This window comes from Anguilla anguilla, chromosome 2, assembly GCF_013347855.1.
Source record: "Anguilla anguilla isolate fAngAng1 chromosome 2, fAngAng1.pri, whole genome shotgun sequence".
NCBI lineage: Eukaryota > Metazoa > Chordata > Actinopteri > Anguilliformes > Anguillidae > Anguilla > Anguilla anguilla.
The window spans coordinates 51895474-51920059 of NC_049202.1; the positions used below are offsets into that span (position 1 = coordinate 51895474).

A 24586-nucleotide genomic window follows, 5' to 3' on the forward strand; every position below is an offset into this window, starting at 1 on the left:
TAACATCCCACCTAAGAGAACAGCATTGTTTAATATTTAAATTAGCAATACATTTTTGTACAGAGAAAGAATAGTATTAGTTTTGTATTAGAAAAAATAAGTATTAAATAAACTTTTGCCATATGTCCAGTATATAAGACCATAATCCCCAATATCATGACATTTACAGTATAAATTACATGTGGTGATTTACAGTGAGTATTGCATATACCTTATGTTTTTTATAGAGTTACATTGTACCAAGAGAGTAAGGCAAACTCCAGCAGAAATCCAGCATTCATCCCAATGAATTTTACAGTAAGAAAAACCTAAAGGAAATCAGAGAAAACCAGCAACTGATAACTGTTCATAAATGTACATAAACAATGAAATGTGCGAAATGCAAATGAATAGGATTTTAAATAAAGCAACAGCAACATCTATAAAGAAGGAAGGGTTTTCTTTATAAAATGTCTCTCAAGCCACTGTTGCAACACTTCTTAAATATTATTTTAATACCTAAAGACTTTTATACTAAACAAAAATAAATAAATAAATCATGTTTCTCACTTTTACATAAAGTAGCTGATAGAGGTTTTTTGGACAAAGGGATGAAAAGAGGGTTTTCATGTAATGCAATTCTACAGCAGTGGTGCACAACAAAGGCAAATTCAGTTGAGGATTTTGTGCCAACTTTTGTTCATAATTTCTTAGTTAGCTCAATCATATCTTGGTTTGACATTTGTATGTAGCACCAGCTACAGCCACAGCTGCAAGTGTATCGTAAAGTCTTTACTGTGCTCAAGTACAGGAGTGAACCAGCGTAGTCTGGAGAGCTGTCAGAAAACTAAAACTGACTGCCCCCCCAGGACCAGAGTTGTGCACCCCTGTTCGACAGTATACTATATCAGCATTAACTGTGTTACCTGGTGGGCCTGGTGGTAGTTTATTAAACAGTAATCTTAGTATATAATGAATGCATTGACAACACAAAACATGCCAGAAGTAAAACCCTCATGAAAGAACCCCCATTCTGAATATATGGTTCAATATTATAATCTAGACCCAGGGTTTTTAACAGGGGGTCTGCAGACCCCTGGGTGTCCTTTAAAGTCCTGTAGGGTCTCTGGCCAGACTTCATATGCAATGACTATATATAGATTTGGGGAAATATTTTAAAATATAAAACCTTTTTTTATTTAAATATAGCCCTTTTTAACTTATAATGGGGTCCCCTGGATGACTCTGGGGCGTGGGTGGGGGACCTGGGATCAGAAAATACTGAAAACCCCTGATCTACAGCGATGGCAGATTCATGGCAGTCAAGTAGAGCATGTGGCAGTTTATGTCTGTTTGTAGCCTTCACACAACCAATGCACACAGAAATCGCTTTAATTACAAGTGGCTGTAGTCTTACTGTAAGTGCTTCTTATCTGGTATATGAAAAGTAGCCAGAGTGTTTCTATTAATCTTTCTGGTTTATGAGACTCAAAAAAGGGAATGTATTCTATCTGTGCTTTCTTAATTCTGATCCTGAAGAGCTACACTGAAGTAGCTAAGAATGATAATGATGCACGCATATAGATGACTGTGAGTAAAATAGTTAAAAAGAAAGTCCCTGTGTAATAAAAACAATCCATTTAATTTTGTACAAGGAGAACAAACTGTGCAAAGAATTTTTTTCATTCTGAATGCCATTTAAAAAAATAACGAAGGGGAGAAACTCAACTCAACCACAACCAGCATTGTCACATCAGAGATTTGAATGTTGCCACCAATCAAAAGTACAAAACAGAATGCTCAGATGCACCTATTTACTACCCCAAAAGCCAGTATAAATAAAAAATGCAGGTATGCAAGTTTCTGAAATAGATGGAAGATAAGGATGCCGTCCTTTTAAAATGGACATGAGATTATCTGCCTTTAAGCTATTAACATCAACCATGGCTTATCTGTTTCATAACACAAGTGCTCAAGTATTTTAAGCTCACGATGTCAAAGGTCACAGTGAGTACCACTTGTGAAATATTTGACCCAAGATTACAAATCTTTGTGCTTTTCACTCATGACCTTTTTAAAGAAATTGATAATGCTTCCCTTAAGATACTGTTATCTTGTTTAGTACAGACAGGCTTATTAATGCCTAACATGCGCAATACTGGAGGATCGCTACAGAACAAGCCAAAATAAGTTTTGATTCAAAATGAAACAAATGTATAATTTGAAAGAAAAAAGTTGAAAAGAATGCAAACACATTCATATAATGTATGCCTTTCAGAACAAAATGTCAGGAAGATGGAATTATTTTGCCATCACCAACCACATGTGTACAATATGTACTCTTTAATCCTAATGTCATTTTGCGCAGCGTAGTCAAATCCTCTAAAAATCAAATAAGAACAGAAAAGAAATTCCATTGGCCCCTCAACAACTTTTCAGAACACCAGGCCTATGTGCTCAGTCCCAGCCAAAGTTGTGGCCAGTCATTTGGTAGAACTTAAGGTTGAAAGGTCTGTAGAAGTCCCTGAGCCGAAGCAGCACTTCAGGCGGGATGTGGGGGTGGGCGCGGCCCTTAGATTTCCCCAGGCAGCGTGGGCGGCTGCTGCCCTCCGGCTTCTTGAGGCAGGGAAAGCCCTTAGTCTGATTGAAGTAGAAGTGCTTGTCGGTGACGACGCGCTTCAGGCCCAGGAAGTCCTGCACTCGGCCCATCTCTCCCGCCGGGTCGGTGACCAGCCGTTCCCCACTGACAAACAGGAGGCCCGAGAGGGGGAAGTACTGCAGCCAGTTCTCCAGGTGCTTGGCGTAGATCCCGATGCGAACAGCACTCCAGGAGGTGTCTATGAGCCCCCTGCTTGAGTTCTTGAAGACCAGGTTCTGGAAGGAGGGCAACCCTGGGTTTTTGGACAGGGTCTGGGTGTAGTCGGACACGGCCCTAGTCACAGGGTCCCGAACCACCACAATGAGTTTGGTGTGACGGCTCATGGCGAACACACGGTGTGGAGCCTCCTTGGTCACAAAGTAGCTGGGCGTCTTCTCCATGGTGATCTGGCCATCCAATGTACGAGGCATCAGGTTTCTAATACAGAGACAGGAGAGCATATGTCAGAATAAGACGATCAGACTAAAACTAGTCTCACATTTTTCCTGCCTCTAGTCAATATTCAGATACATATATTCTAATATATAAATTTGCCCGCTGCAATCCCATCCCAATTTGAAATGTCCAATTTGTGAACTGTGTACAAGAAAGCTCTTATATGCCCCCCTGTCAGCCAGCTCAGACGAGTGAAGACAACTTGCAGTTCTCTTCTGAACCACGCAGTGTCAGCCAGATGCTTCTTTTCACACTGCAGCCACAGACCACGCACATGCAGAGTGGGGTGCGGAGCAGACCCAATCATACGTGTGCGCAGAGAGAAAGCCACGGAGGCCTGGATGGCAAACAGAGGTTGCTTGAGCAATGAACACTGCTATCATCAGCTACTGAATCCCTCCCATATATCCCTTCGGTGACATGAAACCAATTGTGCATCACCCCTGTGGGGCAGGCGGCCACAATCAGCATTTGCACGGGTCAGATTTGATCCGAGATCTTGAAGCTACACATGAAGCTACACAGCAGCCCTTCAGTTATCATTTTGAAATGACACAGCTGGCAATAATATCACAATTCATAGGGGAAAATTGAATCAATTTCATTTCCTTTTTTTGGTCAAATTATAAATGTTTTTTTTCATATCTTAAGACTATGTTTGACTACATTTGTAGACATATTATACTCTTAGCCTTGCAGTTACATATAGACATGATACGTTGTGATGAATTGACAAAAATCTATAATGACACTAAAAATAACTACTCAGTTTGATCAAACAAACAACACACCGCCACATACTGGGACATGTCGAATTAGCTTTGGTGCCTGTGGACTTACAATATGAGCAAGGCTGTTACCATATGTTACATATTACTGAGATATTACTTTATGTTTCATTATTACAGAGTGCAGACTACACCCCCCTTGACTCTAATTCAGATGTGAAGGTCTTTGGTTTCTACCTTATTATTAAGTTAACATCTTGTGATTACATTAATATTAAATATTTATTACATTAAATCTTAGCCTTGTGAAATACATGTGTGATGGAATGCCAAGTGAATGAGAGGTTACTCAAAAAAGCCACAAGCCCCAAAGAAACACTTAACAGTAATTTCCTAGAGACAACCTCTGCGTTTTCATGCTTGTCAGAGGCATGGTTTTTTCCCTAGACCCATAAGCCCTAATCAAAAAGCATGGATGTAAGATTTGGCCGTGCTTCTCTTCAGTGAATCCTCTTCCCATCTCCATGAAGCCTCTTTTATTGACCATCTTGAAAACATACAGGGGTGATAGTTTTCATAAGAAGGACATGCATCGCGCTACTGTTATGAGTTTCTTCTTGTTTTGCAACAGTCTTGGCACTTGTCTCACATGATCAGGGTTTCAAAGGGTGTATTCTTAGACTACACTCACATTCTCTAGTACAGCAGATGGTTCATATGTGTTTTCTGTAGCTTGCAATGATGTTCTTGCCATAGTGTAGTAAATTTTAATAAAAATGACAAACAAAAAATGTGATGTGAAAGTACAGTGTGGGAAAATACCATCTACCAACCCCCATATTTATCATCATAGCTTAATTGATTCTGATAATGTAATTGAGATTTTATGAGTCAAACCAAAATATGCATGCATGGTTTTATTCTTAAATGCAGAAGCAACTTTAAAAATGACATCTTCAAAGCTGGATGCAATTTTTGAGCTTTAACATATTGAGAGAGATGAGGCATGGATTTTGTTCTTAGGTTTTTACATTAAAAGATTGACTAATTTTAATGAACATTAAATTGTGTCGCTTGAAGCAGTCATTATGGTACATTTTTGGCTATTTGTTTTTTAAATCGTAGAGGACATGTGGTCTAGACCTACTAAGCAGTGTTCCCTCTGAAATACTTTATTACAGCTGGAAAACATTTGCAGATTTTCTTAAATGAACTCCTTGGCTTGGGAAACTTAATGGAAAAAAGGAAAGCGAACTGTTTTGCTAAAAACAAGAAATTATGTCTAAGTAAAAACAGCTAAATGAACAATTATCATTTGTAACAGTCTGTTTAAGAAATACGTATTGCAATTATCAAAATCCATCTGTAAATCTTAAAATGACTTCTATAGCACATAGTATGTTGTTTACACATAAAATATTTTGAATCTTGCTCTTCAATCTCTGGTTGGCAAAAAAACAAGTAAAGTACAACATAAGTCTTAAGATTTGAAGTGGCTAAACATATCTGTCAATGGACAGGCACAAAAGCAAATCCTAGTTGGAAAGCCAACCTACAGTCCTCTTACTATTGCTGTATAAAATAATACATGCATATGGATTAACCACTCCTGCCTTGTTTAGCCCCAAGATGAAGAATGTTTATGGCTGAATATTTACAATAGCCACAGAATGAAAAACATGAGTGTAATATGGCAAACTTTCTTATTCAATGCATGAGTAGGCCAGGCAAGTCATGATTTCCAATGTTGAAAATGTGGGAGGAGCCCTCGGCGGGATTTAGCCATTAGATTTGAGGTGGGATAGGTGGGTGGTTGTCACTGAATGGGTGAGTATTACTGAGATTGACAAGGCAGCACAGTGGTCAGTTCTGGGGGAAAATGTTTCACCCATCCTGTCATTTGAGAACAACCCACACCTGTGAGGAAGCAAACATGCCTGATTGAAAATGCACAGGGTAAACAGAGAATATTACTGTTTCTGTGATTTAACCCCAGGATGTGCACTCTAACCCAGACCCACATGTCTCAAGAATTCCCACTGATGACCTCTATGGTCTGCCACAATGTGGATGTCCCAAATTATTTCATCTTTTCATTCCTCCATAATTTAAGGTTGTGTTAGAGAGTTAAATATGAGCGTGATGGTCTTTCTTTTTGATAATAATCAGCAGTAGTGCAAAAGGTAACACGGCTGGGCTAAGTATATGTACAGAACTAAGTGCATGTTTAATTCAAAGCAATCAAGCTAATGGAAGCCATGCTGGGCAGGCCTCGCACGTTGACACAATGTTTACATTTTAGAGTGCTGGCCTGTAATCACAGAATAGCTTGGATAATACACAAAGCTGAGAAGGAGGCCACACACTGGTAAAGGCCAGCCAGTCATCACTGGAACAGGGAGTGCAGCCTGATAAGCTCTCCTGTCCAATAAAAAAGTAGCGTTTCTGCACCTCAAACTGTGCCCAAGCTAATTCAAAGCAGCAGCATGCCGATCGGGCAGAGCCTGGTGTTCTTTTGTAGCTTATCGGTTTGTAATTTATCATTATCAGCAGACGTGGTGTTTTAAATTTTTACACAGGTTCTGAGGGGCCCCTGTCCTGCTGTTTGTTTTAATCACACCTTGCGCCGCTCTCTCGGCAGCTGTGGCCCGACGGTTGACCCGTCGCATGCTGTAGCATTTATCACCACACAGACGGCTATCAGCATGCTGTTTACAGGCTGGGGAGGGATGTGTGGGTGGCCCAACGCGCATTCGCTTTTTAATAGGGCCCAGGTTCCCATGCTCTACTCCAGTCTACCTGCTTATAATTTAGTGTAAAATCTCGCCACCTTTCACGCTCTTGTTATTTAACAATTTGGTAGCCTATGTATTCATGACTAATATGAAGACATCGCTAAGTGATGACACATTATTTTATTTACAGATACAGGCCTTGGTAATATGCATATGTTTGATATTAGCGCAAACACAGCAGATTCTTATTTTTTTCAAGTCTGGATATTCTAAGATCTTAAAATGTCACCCTTTTACTGTGCAATGTCCGTTTCCGTTCTGTGAAAGGCTCTTTGTCACCTGGTTCAGAAATGAAGATCAATATGTTGGTCTCTGTGGTTTGGGGGGGGGGGGCATGATGGGGGGAGGTGGGTGGGGGTGGGTAATGGAAATTAAGTTCGGGGAGCCTTTCTGTCTCTGTCACTTACACCCATCTGAGCTTGTGTTACCTCTAAGGGGGCAGGCATCATTTCTGTAAATGAGTTTATGCAGCTCCGCCGTGTCTATCAATAGTTAATGATGCGGTTTTTTCCCTGCTTTCTCTGCCCACTCTTCCTCACTGTCTCCAGTACGCTTCCTCTCTTCAGTTACACTGGTGCCAGTTTCTTGAATGCTGAGGCACTTTCCTTTCCTCCAATTATCTCTGTCAGATATTTATTCTCCACACGCCCCTGCATTTTCCAAGATATCTTAAGCAATGCCACTGTAAGGACATTTTGATGGGCATGTAGTCAAAACTGCCAATCCAAACAGAATTACATATCCAAATCTGTGACAAGCGTGTAGTTGCTGAAATACTAACAAACCAAAAACAATTACTTGCATACGTAGCTACAAAAACAATTACATACTGCTCTTGGTAGAGTTATACTGATAATTCTTCACTGCTCTTAACTTATAAATTTCCTGTTATCTAGTCATGACTGAAGCTCTGTATCTGTGCTCTAGGTCATGTCCATGGCAGAGGTAATAAGGTCAACATGTGTGTCCTGCGTGTGTGTGCAGTTATGAGCCTCTGTCGGCTGCCCAGGTCTAAGGGTTGACGGCTTTATGGACCCTGTCTACCTAACATTCACTCTCACTTCTGTGAGATGAGCTCAAGGCAAGGTCTGGTACTCAAAATTAATTGTTTTCCCTAGAAAAAGCCACTCATTTACGTTGTAAATCATTACATGTGAACAAGGCACAAAGGATGTAATTTACAAGGGGATTCACCTTTTCATTGGAATTTAGGCACTGAAAACTTTGACACTCTTCAGAAGAGTACAGTCATCCTCTCATAACATATCTGTGCTCTTCTTAGTGTGTTCTACGGATTTATTCAAAATACTCAACTGAATGAAGCACAAGCACAGATAATCAAGCACAAGTTCCTTGCATGAGGGAACCATGGAAGATATAAGTAAAAAGGAAAACCTGGGGTGCCCTTACATATAAAAATGAAATTGCATCTTCCTAAGATAAATGGGCACACAATAACCAGCGCACACATATGGGTTCTGCCGGTGAGGTCTGCATATTAGTGAGCGTCATGTGTACAGCGGGAGCACTTGAGCAGGTAGGGCAAACAGAGAGGTCATTAACTCCAGTCCATTGGAGAGCTAAATGCAACAGCACACACTGAGAGCTCGGCCAGGGGCTTTCATCGGTGTTTGTCCACTGAACGCAAGACTTATTTCCCCACGGCAGGGTGCAGCCCAGCGGCCCATGAGTGTAAATAATGGGCAGAAGTTTTGATTTATAAATGGCTTCCCTCTCTCAGGAACACACCCTGATGCTCCCCCCGACTGAGGCAGGGTCAGCCTTCTACCGAGCTACCAATGGCACAGGATGCTCCAACATCTGGCAGCAATAAGGCTCAGAGCAGAGAGACGTGTTTGCTGGGATAGGAAGTCCTGTCCCTGGTTTCAAAGCTCAGCCAGAACTTTTTTTGAAATTGCTGTTGACTTTTTGTTATGCAAGTCTCCGGACCAAGCCAGACCAGACCCGACTGTTAGAGGATTACAGGCCTTTTCCCCCTCAAGGTCACAATGAGACATTAATGATTAACTGAATGAGCTACAGACCACCATGTAACTGTGTGTATTTGTATATTTTCTTCAGCAGTCAGTCCCACTGCACGCACAAAGCTTGGAGCGCTTTATATACTGTGAAGACATTTTTCAGTGAGCACCCTGTAAATTATCATGCTGGTTTGGAAACTTAGATGTTGCACAGAAACATGCTGGACAGTCAAAACATGCAATAAAATTAAGGAGAGCAGGAGTCATACTGCATGCAGTACACAGCACCAACTGAATTATGGGAAGGGTTCATAAAATACCATAAGACAAAGAAAATTCTCTTCACAGAAAATTAGAGACCTTTTGGCCTCCATATTAAGACACTGAAAGATAGGAATAACAAGGCTAAGAAACTGAGACAACTGAGCTGACCTTTCCAACAGTCTCAGGTAGTCAATAATATGCAGGGCTGCATTTGAAGCCACATATGTCATTGAAGGGGACTGAATGGGAGAAAAAGGGAGCAGATGAACAATTAGTAGCACCTTTTATTTCTGCAGTTATAACTCCATGAATGTTTGCTTTCTGGTATGACAGCAAAATGTCACCAGTGTGTATTGAATGGTATGTAGGCTGTTCCAGAATACTGTGCTATTTATAATACTATCGCTTATTAACCTCTTTGATGACTGGTGTGAAAATGCAGGCATATCCTATATTTTATGAAAGCTACCGCCTTTGTGAAAATATAAATGTTCATTGTCTTTGAGAAATAAATTGCTTTGTTTTCCACCAGAGATCAGTCCTGTATGATTCAAATAGATTTAATCTGAAAATCTCATTGTATCAGTGCATGAGGACTGTAGGCATGTTTACATTTAAAAAAAGAGCTATTGTGTCTCACACCTTTATTGTAAAATGTATGCAGCATCTGGAGAGGTCATTATTTGTGAGACACCTTCCTTTATTCCCAAATCATTATTCCACCACATGTGACAATGCTTTATCCATTGACATGAGCAGCACATCATGCAAATCTCATGATTAAAAGGGTGAATGCATGCTTAATTTATTAATAGCAATACATTTAATATAATGGAATGCAATGTGATTAACATAATCATTAAATGATAAGTCAGTATAAATATATAACATATATAACATTTATATTGCCACAGAACCTGGTATTTAATGTCAAGAACATTGTTTTTACACTCACAATTAAATGTAAGCGTTGGTTCTCTTCATTGTTTGGGAGGTAATTAGTTCATAATTTTATTTATAATTTTTCTACAGATATTGTTTCAAGATTTTTTTTGTCCACAAAATAAATAAAAAAACGTAGCACATGCACTCACTTGTGAATCAACGTTAAGTTCACATTTTGACTGAATTCACGCCAATGTCCTGTAATTATGGTCAAAAGAAATCTAAGCATGTATGTGTATGAGGGGGAAAACTTTACTGGATAGGTTAAGAGGAAATGTTTTCTAAGGTTCCTTAAAACACTAAAACTATTCTTACTGCTATGTGCTTCCACATGTAGCCACAGAGCCAAGCTCAGTGTTCCCACTGTCAGAGCACACAGCGCTCTCCACCTCAGTAAGGCTTCAGTCTCATCAGCCCGAGAGAAAAATATGACATATAAATATACAGGCGGTTGAGTGCATTTGTAGACTCTGAGAGATGGTCTGTGTGTGATTAAGTGCTCTGGTGAGAAACGGCCTTGTCATTATTTAGGGCAAATGAGAGCTTCATAAGTTTGTGGGTTGCAATTAAAAGGCAGCTGTAAGCAACAAGCAGCCCAATAAAAGAGCAGTAACAACCAAGTCCAGCAGCCAGAGACAACAGGGGTGTGGGAGGATGCCTCAGAGATATGGCATGTGCTCTCCCAAATGGAACTGCAACTGTGTGTCATATTCATCTATTGCTGTCCTCACTAAGCTAAGTTTTTTGAGACTGCCAAAAATAATAACATGAGGCATCACTAGGTCTAAGATCCACTCAAAGTCAATGTGATCATTCGGGCCTGTTTGCTTGAGGAGGTACTTTTCTGAGATTGAGAGAGGGGAGAGGAAGGAGGAGGGGGAGGGCTATGTCTGTGGTTTACTCAAATTGTTTCCCTGTATCAGATGGGAAAATCTGTGTCTCTCTAATGTAACCCCTGCTTCAGAAGTCTCTGAGATTTTGTGAGTTTATCTCTTTGTGCCGGGACACAACTGCCCACACCCAATGATGAACAGACAAGAGGAGGAAACTGAAGGTTATATTGCTGTGGGCAACTTCCCCATCAATTAAAACTCAGACTTTTTCTACTATATTCATTTCCTGCTACTACCATGCACTCACTGAAACTACAACACTCAGCTTTGGGGATAACAATATAACCGCTTCTAAGTTTTACTGCAATTAGAAAGGTGATTTAAAAACATATTTCTGCACCTTTAATTTCCTCACCTGAAAGTACAAGATGCCCATCTTGTACTTTCAGGTGAGGAAATTAAAGGTGCAGAAATATGTTTTTAAATCACTGTTTGTTTCAACACATTTCATAATTAAAACATTCCAAAGCTTTACATTTCCACTGGACACTTTACGGCACAAAAAAGTTTTGGGAAAGAGAGGAAGGCAGAACAGTACTTGTGCTTAAATAACCAGTTACTGTACTGTATGTGAGATTACTGCAATGATACATTGAAATGCACTTTAACTTCTAAAGAGAAGCAGCCAGTATTAATTATGAACCTTCAAAGGAACCAATGCAAATTATACCCTACTAAGGCGTGCTGAAATAATGCCAAGGTGCAAACCAGCTTATTTAACTTCTGTTAAATGCAAATAGAGAGATGCAAAGCAGCATTGTCCTAACTATAAAAATGCATTTAAAAAAAAGTAATTAGCCATTAGCTAAAGTCAACATTGTTACAAAAAAATGAACATAATGAGGGAATGGACATGCAGAAAGAACACAAGATTTCCAGCTAGTCTTTCATTTCAGTAGTTTCTTATTGCCATTAAAGAAGCAGATGACCATTTTTAGGTAAAGCCAGCTTTAAACTTCTACACTCTGATTTCTCTTTACAGTCAGTAGACCACACATTGTATGGCAGAAACTGTTAGCCATGATCTTACCAGTACAGATACAATACATGCAAAGGACTAAGGAAAAATACAAACAAAAGGCAAACAACCCAACCCCTATGTTTTTATGTATAAAACCAAATAATAATTTCATAGTCATATAATAAAATGTTGAAAGTCTAATCTTACATTTTATTCTGAGTATTACAGACAGTGCTAAACCATAACAGCTCTTTAGAGTGGGGCTGAAGCTGATATTTTTGTGCAGCCTTGTCATTCAATCCCAGCTGCGCTACGCAGGCACTTAACACTATATAGCATTTCCCCCAACTGTGTTATTACTGCAGTGAGCGAAAAATGACATGTCTGAAGTTTTTGCTCAGTTTAATGAACATTTTCAAATGAACCAGCGTGCACCTCAGAACATTATAATTTACACCATATGGCCTTCAAACATGGGCCGCTTGGCACCTACCCAGCTCCACACCATTAAGATGACTTGTGACTGGACGGCACAGAAAACCACTTCCCAGCCTGTTAAAGATCTCACTCCTTGCGGTTTCTGCTTGTCCCTGGTGGCTGCCCTTAACTGACGTACAGGGACCGTTGTGGAGAGAATGAGCTGGAAAGATCCCAGCTTTGCCCAAAAAAAAGCTCCACACCCAGAAAATGGATGTGAAGCCTTTTGATGTGCAGGAGTCCTGTACTTTCATACGCGCAGTCTGAATCCATATTGTCGCACTGTCAAATCTCCATGAAGGATATTTAACAGCGGTTCTGTGTCTCAAGGAGCCATTTCTGACAGAAAGGAAGCTGGCTCAAAGACAGTTGTAAATAAACCTCACCCCTGATTTTTAAATGTCTCCCATGAGGACAATTTGTACAGCTGTTCAGTCCTCTCTACTTCAAAACTGTTGATTCCTAGACAGCAATGGCCTGGGAAAGAGTATTCTTCAGTGCAGTCAAGTCATTCCTTAAGTTCTAATAAAATATACATTTTAGAAAATCTAAAAGAAAATCACTTTTTTCCTTTTATCAGTTTATCACTCTGACTTTGCATCAGTATATGGACTGCCACAAATGACAAAAGTTATTTACTTAACACCATGGAACTGCTGTTTTTATGACTGTCTAGCCCATGTCAAGGGTATACTTAAAGGCCTCAGGACTCCAGAGTAAACACAGATGAACTTGTATGCATGTTTACACGCAAACACCCACATAAATACAAGCATGCATACACCACCTCGCAGTCTTTGCCATACATAGTGTTTCATCAACTTCATGCCTAGAATGATGACGCAAGGCTTACTGTAGTATAAAATGACTTTATCTCTAACTGGCTTACCAAAAGGCAAAATGACACTTAAAACAGAGACCGGAACAAATAAAGGTGAATTACTCCAGTCCCAGGCAGCAGTCTATTTTAAAGCCCACACCCCCACCCCCATCACCCCGAGTACTGCCAGACATCAAACAATGGTAGACAGGAACAACAGAGCATCACTGAGACAACAGCCCCAAAAATGTATCATTAATGATAAGGCTGCAGCTCAAAAGCTAGTTCATGAGTATGAAAGGGTAGGACAAAAGAGACCAAATGGGCAAGCCAGTAACTAGGCACCTTTATGTCAATAATAATAATAATAATAAGAAGAAGAAGAAGAAGAAGAAAAGATCGTTTCATTGTACAGCTGAATATTTTACAAGAGAATTCAGGTTACGTGTTTTGCCCAAAGGTATCATTCAATTGAATCTCACATGCAATTTTTTTCTTGTAATCACAATCATAACTTATACCACCAGAAACATAATTTTTTAACAGCAAGCTTTCAGCTATCAGCCACAAATATATCAACTAAAACTAAAACAGCTACCACTTTCTTTTTACTTTCTAAAAACCTGCATTTAAAAGTTATGATATCTTATTATGTTAAAATATATGTAATTTATTTTTCTTTCTGATGCCAAAGTCTCTAACTGAAGGTACCTGGTTGGCTATTTTGGACTTTCTGTTGTCCCCTACAAACCAGATCAATCAGTGAGTGGTTTTAAGTTAGGAACCTGCCAGAGAGGAATTAATCTCTCTGCATAATCAATAGTCAGTCACGGTGGATCAATCTGTTTAAAATGTATTCATTTATTTTAATGAACAGAGAATACACAGGTCAGTCAGTAAGAAGGCAGGGGGGAAATGTTCATTCATAAATAACATATACCCTTTCTATTCATTTCACTGTTGTGGTCATGTGATGTTCAAAAATAATGTAAAAATAGTATCCAGGTGAATACATAATACTATCCAATGCGGACCCTATGTGCAGTGAAAAGAGTAGCAAACCGTGTACAGGAAGAAAAAGATCTGCCTTTTATATAGTCTTTTTTCTCTATTCAAAATTCAATTTCCCCTAGCCCTCATGCTAAATTAAAGATTTATGTTATTTTCTTAATTGAATTCTGATTGAAGAAGGTGTCTGACATCAAGGAGTAAAGGTCAAACAATTGATAACCTGTCAAAATATTGATGGCAGAGGTTGTGGATGAGGGCTTTTCGCAAATTGAAAAGCCAATGTGAACCTTTTAACAGGCCATGTTCAGCTTTCAGTATGTATTTGCCTGTTTATTCCAAGTGCTGATTTTCATAGGCATTTTCACAGTAATACTGAAAGAAGTTTGAAGGTCATTTTAAGAGTTATGGTATAATGAGTATTTGTTGGACCTATAAGACTACTCTCCTTAATATTTGTACCATCAATACATTGAGTATTTAGAATTGTGAATTTATTATTATTATTATTATTATTATATGTAAGAGTTTTAAGAGTTCAAGAGAAATCAGCTATTTTTCATACTTCTGAAGTCTTCCTGAAACAGAATTTATGCTTCATAAGCAAAGTTCTTAATAATGTTGTATACAAACTCCTGAAGAGAGAAATTCCCTGTTTCAAATTATAATTTAACATCAAAGCACTGGAATTAAGATTTGGCTAGCTAAATTCATACATTCATACATACTGCATTGAATATCTGTACATTTTAACAAATATGCAATGTTGAAATGTTACTTAATCCTGTTCATTTTCTTTCTGAATGACAATGCAATACATCCCCTGGACTATATCAAAGACTATATCAGACTTATAAGTCTGATATTTGACAATTCACATCCACTGTCCGTTGTGTTCTTTTGACATGGTTACTGTCAATGAACAATTACTTCATTTTTTATAATTTGATCAAATGATGTAGCATGTAGGTGAAACAATAATTGTTATAACTTTGTAAATGTCTTTCTAGTTATATGCACAGGATTTTTTGCACTGACTGTTACCAGCATGGATCATAGCTGCCACTCTAAAACACAAATATTCCGAACTGAGTTGTAATATGTAATGTTGTCACAGGGGAACATTGGGAAAAATGCTTTAAGAGAGGTTCTACCAAGCAGTTTTTCTTAAACTGGCAAAACTCCTAAAAACTTTAAACAGTATTTCAAATATTTTCCTCTGTAGATGTATGAAGACAGTCCAGAACCATGTAATGCATCAGTAAAATACTTATGTATGAATAATATGTACTTATTAAAGGACGGAATTATGGTCAAATAACTTGAATGGTCAAATGAAGTAATTTTTATCCAGGCAATGATTGCATAATTACCTTGGAAAGTAGGCTCATTTGCTTTTTTAAAAGACTTTTTTTGCTTAGTCTTCCTTGTGGCTTTCATTGCTGTGGGTCTGAAGAAGTGGGCATTTTAAACGCTGATGCATAATATGTTCAGTGTATGGTTGAGGCTGGTTTTACCATTAAACTAAACTTGCATGCAACAATTTGCTTTAATTTCTCGGAATACAAGAGGGAACACATTAAATTGCATGCTGGTTCTGCCTTTGGCTTATAAAACATTAATGTAAGTCCAATGTACATTCTTATTGGACTGAGGCAGTGAACTGGCGTCTATCAGTAAAACCTTAAAACAGCTCATCTGCTCTTAAAAAAGTGTAAGAATAATTACCAGCTTAATTGATGCCTATAAATCAACATCTGTTTTTCATGAACAGGACATATGAAGGAAATATAGACGATATACTTAGCTCACGCTAGATACACAAACAAAACAGCATGCTTATCAAAAGCCTCTCTGTGAAATGTTGCTGCAATAAGCACCGCAGCTATTGTACATTAAACATTATTAAGTATTTGCCTTTACCGAAATGTATTGACTGGATTTTCACACACAAAAACTAAGAATTTGCACCCAGGCAGAATCTCTTTATTCTAAGAGTTGTAACGGTCACCACCCTACTTTCAGTTTGCCAAAGATAGTAAACTGGTAGTTTAACAGTATTAAAACTACACATTTAAATGGAAACATGACACATCAATATTAAATCACTTTTTAAAGTGACAAATGACTAAAAATAGTTTTATATCCTTTTCCCCCTACAGTGTCTGGTTGCAACTTCAGAACAATGGTACTGCACAAAATAATTTGTCAATTCTGTTCCTCTAAGAGGCCAATAGCTAACTTCAACATTTTCACTCTATAGTCTTATAATCTAACTTTATGTTGTATGATTATGTATTGAAGATTATGACTGTGACCCTGATGACTTATCATCAACACTGCTTGTTGCCTAAACCTGTTTGTATGCACGTATCTGCTAAATGGCATCATTCCTGGAATGATCAGCATTTGGGGTCCATCACTACGAAGAATGAAGGCCTTTGCTATTACTTCAAACATCTTGAGACATCAAGATCTGTATCTGATTGTCATAACATTGGATCTGATTTTCAAAAGTTTGTTGGAGAAAATAAAAGGTTTTCTCCAACAAATAAACGTCTACTAGCACACAAATGAAAGTTAAGCATCCTAATTTCAAAACATTTAATAACTCATAACCTCATAGTAACAGAGCAATTTCATATCTAATGATACAATAAGAGGTGACATAACTGTAGGTTCAGGTTAACAGTATTAGTTAAATACTGAAATGGAGAAAAGTCTCAAAATGTCAAAGCTACATTTACAATGTTTTTTTGAGTGGAAACTTGGAAAAGTGAAAATAAGAAGTGTTAAAATCAATTAATGGTCCCTTCCCTCTAATCTTCTGCCTGGACATTGTAATAGTTAGCCAGACAATGACAGCTTTGTTTATTCAAGTTATAAAGATCTGATTATTCTGAAGACAATCAATTCCATGTTTTCAACCATGAAAGACTTTCTCAGAACAATGTCCTTCTCTGTCCCCCACCCTTTTTCCAACTGTTCTGTGTTTGCTTTGTAGGGATTGAGGTCATATTTAAGAGGGTGATGCAGAATCAAACTCACACCAAATGCCACTTAAGAGGTGGCAGTTATAGGTCCCTTTGGCAACTTTTCTTATTCCTCTTTTCATTCAGAAATGTTAGCTCTCAAAAACAAAAATGCTACATAAAAAATGAAAAAGACTACAAAAATAAAGACGAAACAAAACAACTCATTAAAAAGCCAGGTTGTGCACCATAAAAACCAAGCAAGTAACTTGCTTGATCAGGCATTTTTTAATCCAGAAAAACATAATTAAATCCCACAATGATTCCACTGTTTTACAGATCTTTCCCTCATAAATATCAGACACATACGCATGCAAACAAGCTACTTGCACATTAATTAGCAATCATAAAAAAGTGGATGGCAACAATTTAAGCTGTGCAAACCAGTGCAGTGAAAACACCCTACTTAACATGGGTCATTTTCCTTTGTGTAACTTTTACTGAATAAAAGTTTTGTTATGTGCTTGCAATGTGTCTGTTTGTTGGCTTTTGAACACCCTCTCAGGCTGTGTCATCCTTTTTCAAAGATCAGTTGTTTCTGTAAATCATTGTCTCTCAGTGGCAGGATGACCCGCACAAAAGAAAGGGGTCACCCCTATGGGGACCCCTTACCCGCATTCACAAAACTGCCTCACACGGGGCTTCACTGCTCTTAGTCTTCATCTGTAACTGGCAGTAATTGCGGTATCAGATCCACCTGCTAGATCTGTGATCGTAGTTTTGTCATTGTTTACGCGGAGCCCTACCCACACATCTGGCATGCAGCGCTTGTTTTCTTCTGTAATCGTTTAGTTTTGTTTGGCCTCAAATTGCACGTACAGCATGACCAGGAAAACATGATACAGTCTGCAAGATTATCCTGCATGAGTGCTATTATTTATTGCTTCATCATCTCAGAATACCATCAATTGTTTCTCGTTGCGGCAACAAATAAGGGGTATCCATTATAGTACAGAACGCTCTGAAACAATCTGTTAATTGTTTGTAAATTCTATATTATATTATATCCTCCTTGGGAAATGTTTTGCAGGAATTCACACTGACAAGTGCTTACCTTTCATCTGCTCTATTTGAGTACATTGAAAAGGACGTAAATTAAAGTGTACAGTAAACTTTGTACATTTGAGGTGTGACATCACTTAATATCTTGTTGCCCTGGTTCAAAATACTATGTGTGATGGATCGCTGAGAAGCTGTTCTCACTGTTCCTCTCTGCTGTTAGTGATGGAAGGTGCAGGATAGAGGAAGAAAAGAAGGTCCTTGCCTTAAGGCAGGCTCATTCCTCTCTTTAAAAGCATGCATGATGAAAAGAGATACTAATACCTTCTAGCCTTCTAGCCTCTAACCCAAAGATCCAGTGACAGGGAGAAAGCAGTAAATGCAGTAACCTCTGAACCTGACAGTAAGCACAAAGCACATTCTCTTCATAGAGCACACTAAGAGCAGGTACAGTGAAAACAGCTGACCTGCCTTGATATCATTTTTGTATGATGGACACGCAATGTGATGATCATGACTAGTGTAAATAAACTGGTGGCAATCTTGGGTTTAGAACATGTACAGTACATTAGCCTTTCCTATATTCCTTCCACAAAGAGGATTAAATCCTTGTCTGTATCAGCAGAACCATAGGAAAACAGCACGATGAAAGAAATGAGTGGATTGCATGAGCAGCTTTGATTTGAATAGCAAAATGCAAAAATGGACACAAATGAGCAATGGGCTCCCAGTGTCTATAATGTATGTGCATTTTGTTTAAGGCTTAGCTCTTAGTCCTGCCTAGACCCCTGCATGCTGTGCCCGAATCATCCAGTAAATACAGCACTAAAGACAGAAAGAAAATATTTAAGATTATTTCCTGACATCACATAGTCTCAAACAATATACTAATAGAACATATAAATACAATAGGTGAGCCAGAAGTAACTGTCAGTGTTTAATGGTGCTATCTAGTTGACGGTATTGGAAATTCAGAGGTAGGCATTATTCCAGCAGTACCCTAATAAAGAAAGGTATAAGGCAATCAATGAATGGGACAAACCTAATTTAAAGAAGCAATATTGGAAAGGACATTATACCCAAAAGCAAATTTATGGTGTAGTGAAAAAGTGCTACGCGAGTAATTTAACTATGCAGCAGCAGTAAGACCTAGGCCAAAGGACAGACTGGTCACCTAGAAGTACACATTCTGCACACACCATTTGAATGTAACAGACAGTAGCATGCAAACATATATTAGGGTTTATAATGAATTCAGAACAACTCCATTTGAAAGATTTTACATAAAATTTGTGACATGGCTATGCATATATATATATATCAAAACTGTCCAAACTGTCATTGCCTTAGTGATGTTACACATCACTGAATTCAAACACTGCAGACTGTGAACATTGAGACTTCAGATTTCAGCTTGTGCCACATGTTTAAATGCTGTATTTGTCTTTTCCACTCAGTGGAACCACTTGGTGTATGACGGCATCTGCCAAGCTTACTTCAATGAATGACAATAATAAGATGAAGAATGTGCTCCCACACACACGTAATTGATCTGAAAGGCCACAGTTACCATCGCTCGCTCGACCGCATCTTTATCTGGTTACATGGTCGCACGGGAGGCCAAGCTGGCCCGGCTCTTTCCGAGCCGGCCTGTTACAGCACAGTGCTGCTAAAGCAATTTTCAAATTTGTACCCAGCCTCGCCTCCTGGAAGCCAGGTCTGCCACAGGCATTTCCAGGCAAACACTTAATCTCCTGCCTTTAAAGCACTGACAGAGAGCGTGTGTGAGAGAGGAGGGAGACGGGACCAGTGTGAAGGAGAGAGAAGCAGTGCCGGCGGACTAAAATTATCAGGGGAAAAGCGTTTCCATGTGCTTGCATGTTTCGAATTGGATGCTGCTAAAAAGCAAAAGAGGAAGAAGAAAACATAAAAGATGAAATTACAGCTGTGAATTTTGATGATGTTTGTGGTTTCTCCCTCTCTGGTTCCCGTTTTCGCTTTGGCCATGCTATGCTCTCTCAGAACTGACAGAACCGTCCTCATGAAAGACTCTTTCAGATCTCCCAGATATCTGCTCATAGTCAGGCCTTCACAGCAGCGAGCCAGTGAGCCACCCTTACTCACAGGCTGGCTCACCGTTACCCAGCTCATCTTTTCCATTCGCATTAATTCTGTTACATACACAAAGACTACATTTTTCATTTTTGAAATTACAAGCCGGTCTCTTCTCAATGTCTCTATGAGATACTTGACTAGCAGTTGTCACAGTAGTTTTCTCCTCCCTTCAAAGTACGCATGCAGGGTCCTTCCCTTGAGAGTATGTCATTGGCTCCCTGCCTCCTTTGATTACCCTTACAATCCCTCTAATGGCTGCCACAATTCCGTCGCGGCACACAGGAGAGCAGTCATGTGAATGAGGGTAGAGACCCCAGCTCCTCTCCCAACAGGCCTTTTACCACCATACTCATTAAACCCCTGCTATTGTGTGAGCTCAGATAAAAGCCATGTCAAAGCATGTAGCAGTCCTCTGCGTAATGTCATGTCAAGTGTGACAGGGTCATAATCTCTAACCCCCTTCAATGACTCCCAGCCAGTAGAGCTGATACCTGGCTGTCATTACGGATGCAAAATCCTTCTGGTGTTGACGGAGCTGTCAGCAGACTAAGGACTACAAAAACCATTCTGTTTTTTTTCTGCACAAGTGAAAACCTATGAGGTGGAACAAAGCATTAAATACATGATGTTAAAAGCCCAGGGGCTGGACTGTGGGAGGCCATGAGATAGAAAACAATCGCAAGAGCACATCTCAGAGAGTCCAGAGAGTCTGCCTGTGTCCCAATCTGAAATGTGGAACTAGTGCTCTTAATTAATGCACGCTTGGTTTGTGTTGTCTTCCACTCACAGTGCAGACAGTGTTCCTTTTCCATAAGTACAGCTACTCTTCAGCTTGTTTTCTCTTTGTTGCATTATTTTAGCTTGTCTTATAGAGCAAGTAGATACATGTACAAACCAATGAATGATGCAAACATTGTGTCGACATGAACATGGACTTAAAAGTGTAAATTCACATTTCTCATTAATAAGATGCCTTTTACACAATTAATATTTTTAAAAATCTCTCACTGACAACATGCACGGGGAAATTTCTAATTTGTCACAAAAGTTCCTGCTAAATGATCACATAATGCATTCACTGCAGGACCTAATTTGGCATATGCATTAACATGTGCCTGACTGATGAGAGCAGGGAGGAGTAGGGAGATCTGACATGTCCTCGCATCAACTGTCAACTTGCTAATGAAGGGGAGAAAAGAGCAGTCTGTTTATCCCATTGTCCCCATCGTCCCCCGCCAAGGCATTCTGAGTGCCAGCATTCTGGTTCTCTGTCATGAAATATATAAAAAGAACATATCATTTTTGATTATTAGGAGTGGAGTTTCATCCTTTCCTGCTTGATTTATTTTCCTGGCCATGTGCAACTCATCGTTCAAGCTGTGCATTGATTTATTGTTCTGTCTCAATGAATACAACAAAGTATGGTTAGAAAGCAGGGAAACTTTTACACCATGTTAACTACATTTTTATGGATCTAATCATGGATGCTAACTGCCATAGTCTGTCACTCTTACTCTAAGTGTGAGAAACACACTTAAACTATTTTTAAATTTGCTGAATTTAATAAAAAATATTTAGTGTTCGTATCAGTTTAAGCCAAACTTGCCCCCCCACCCCTAAAAGTGATAATAGACAACCTCTGAACTAATACAGTCTCTTTGAGGAATAGTGTCACGTCACATGTGTCAAGTTACATTCAGGCAATCCCATGATGCAGTGTGGATACACATCAATCATAGTGCAAACCCCAGGGAATTACTGAGTCACTTCAACTCTGTGAGTGTCAGGTCAATAAACAGCATTTTATTGGCAAGGGACTGAATACCCTGCCAATGAGTGTGGCTCTAATCCCCAGTGTTTATTGACAAGTGATATTAATGAGTGAAGCACTGACAAGGTAGAGAAAGCTGCTCAGGAGAAATAATCAATTACACCACCCTTTGCGGTTGCTCTCTCTCTCTCTCTCTCTCTCTCTCATGCACACATTTTAATTTTGCTTTCTTACTATCAACCATCCTCAAAGATTATATTCATGCAGGGCTCCCAATGTACATTCCATATTACAGATAATGAACACATTGGCCTTTTTTGACTATCAATTCACATGAGCCAAAATATTTGATGTGTTTCCTAAAACATTGTCATTAAGACACAACTCTCAATACACCATTTGAACAGATACACCGGTTTACACAATAGCCTATTCATGAATTTACCTTATTGATTAAATGATCTCTTCGACAGAATAAATTAAAGATTGATTATTTATCGTAATATCATGAATGAAATAAAAAACACAATTCAGAAAATACTTTGAATGCATAATTAATGCTTAATCTCAGTAACAGAATTGTCTTTGGATTTAGGCAATGAAAGGCATTTTAGCTGCAAGCAGTTGACCCACCAAAACAGTTACCATGTCTAACAGATTTAAGTGTTGTATGCAACTACTTCAAGCAACTGCAGTACACATTTTATTCGTACAACTACTAATACAACTAAACAAATAACAACAACAACAAAAACAACAACAACAACAAAAATAATAATAATAATAATAATAATAATAATAATAATAATAATAATAATAATGTTGTTGCTTATCTTGCCGGAGCACACTCCCTTTGGATAGCTGGATGAAGAAAGTCTTAATCGTATGGACATTTTACGAAATATATTTCACAAATTATTTAAACAGATGAATAAAACAGACTAATAAAAACATAATATATCCTCAGGCTATTTGGAGACTTTGGGATACCCTTCTGGAAAAAAGGTGCGCGTGGGAGGATGCTTCGAAATTAAAGCAGATGATTACTTTTGAACTATTGAACTACGTTTCCAGAATGGCAAGAATTGAACACGTCAGTGGCTATCTATTGATTATGCCCGGTGATATAAATAGAGGCTTACTAATAATGCTTACTAATACGCATCTCCATATATTTGAAGTTTCACTGCATGTTATAAGTCAGTCAATTTTCTTTTTACTGTTCCCATTTTAATGATTTAGGCTAGGCTACTACGATTTGTGCGAGTTTATTAGGCCTATTGAATAACTAGCCTGCACAATAAGCAATTTTGAGACTAGGCTACTGGTGTCAAATTAATAGTCGCAGGTTTTAAGGCTATCAAGTTACGAAATTATCGAAATTAAGGTTAACAATATGTTGGCCAATTTTCAAAGTTTTATGCAAATTCAAATTCATTATTCCAAGGAAAACATAATTATTCATGATTATTTTCAAAGATGCACTTTCTCAAAGGCTGTAGATCAAGTAATATATGCTACGTGTCTAATTGGCAATGTAGCTAGTTCGAAGTAGACCTATCTTGTGTTTTTAAAAATCGTAGGCTTGTTCCATTTAGATGACCACCGATAACTTTTTTTCTCAGGTGTGTAACACAAACACTCTATGAACTGTCCGTCAGCTATCTTCTAAGATATATCTCTGAATATATAAGGAAGGAGCTTACCTGTACCACTCGAGTCCCTTGTCATAAAACCTATCGAAGAAGTGCGGTTCAGCGCCGACGGCTCTCACGTCAGGGTGAATACGAAGAAACTCGAGTAGCGCTCTCGTACCCCCTTTCTTCACGCCTATGATGATAGCCTGTGGGAATTTTTTGGTCCCGAAGTTGTTGAACACAGAGATGCTGTTGTCGACATCTTCTGTTTTCGCCCTTTCGCCGTTCGATATCTGTTGATGTACTTGTCCAATCTGTTGCAGGATGGAGTGTAGCTCACTCAAGTCAGGAAGTTCTGGGGCTGCCGAGGTTCTGTTCCAGTGGCCCTGTGCGCCAAGTTGGTGCTGAGGTAAAGGCGCCAAAGACCCGAATCCGTTATGCACGGTGTCCAGTGCATCGTATTTGTTTGTGTTTGTTAAAGTTTTATGGTCGTACACTGGTCTCGGAAGGGAGTCGCAATATCCAGTAAGACAGTAAAATAAATAAGTGAAAATAATAATCATGGTAAAAAATACCGACACTTTGGACTGCACCTTCAGTTGTCCAAAGTTGAGCCTAGTCCTCCATATACTACATCCCATGAGTCGCTATGCTGATCAATATGCAAGAGGCAAAACGTAATCATGCTTCATTACACTACCTCAAGTATTTCGCCTATTTTAAGCGGAAAAGTTCAATGGGAAGGCATGCCAAGAACCAATCTGGATCAATAGAACGTCAGGTCTAACAAGCTGAACAGTTGTAAACCAGTCCATGTGTTATACGAGGCAATCTTTCTGCATATGCCATGCATGGTTTTCATTTAGTTGTCATATTCTAAATAAATGCATGTCATCAATTTTCCACTCGCAAGAGCATTTCCAGTTCAGTAATGTCAATTGACAATTAATCCAGTGCCCCGTGTTTCACTGAGTTTGAGCTTTTGTGATAACTATTTATGTCAGTGATTCCAGAGAGACTTGCTTTGCTCAGTTGCGTGATCCCTCTTCGCTGTTCTGTCCCTCTCCCGGCAGCCAAGGTTTTGCA

General features: G+C 38.9%; 1 protein-coding gene across 1 annotated transcript; it reads right to left on the reverse strand.

Annotated features, from left to right (window-relative positions):
* Positions 1-24586, reverse strand: si:dkey-121b10.7 (heparan sulfate glucosamine 3-O-sulfotransferase 6). Its single transcript, XM_035403062.1, has 2 exons — positions 23570-24586; positions 1-3055 (listed from the first exon to the last, which is right to left on the reverse strand). Exons 1-2 carry the CDS (start codon positions 24139-24141, stop codon positions 2437-2439), a joined length of 1191 nt encoding a protein of 396 aa, XP_035258953.1. The 5' UTR covers positions 24142-24586; the 3' UTR covers positions 1-2436.

What these genes read in the sequence shown, in the direction of transcription:
- si:dkey-121b10.7 (XM_035403062.1), bottom strand. Translation starts at nt 24,141, where the DNA reads ATGGGATGTAGTATATGGAGGACTAGGCTCAACTTTGGACAACTGAAG. An exon ending in AAGGGACTCGAGTGGTACAG is followed by an intron (nt 3,056 to 23,569) that starts GTAAGCTCCTTC and finishes TCTCTGTATTAG; the next exon opens with AAACCTGATGCCTCGTACAT.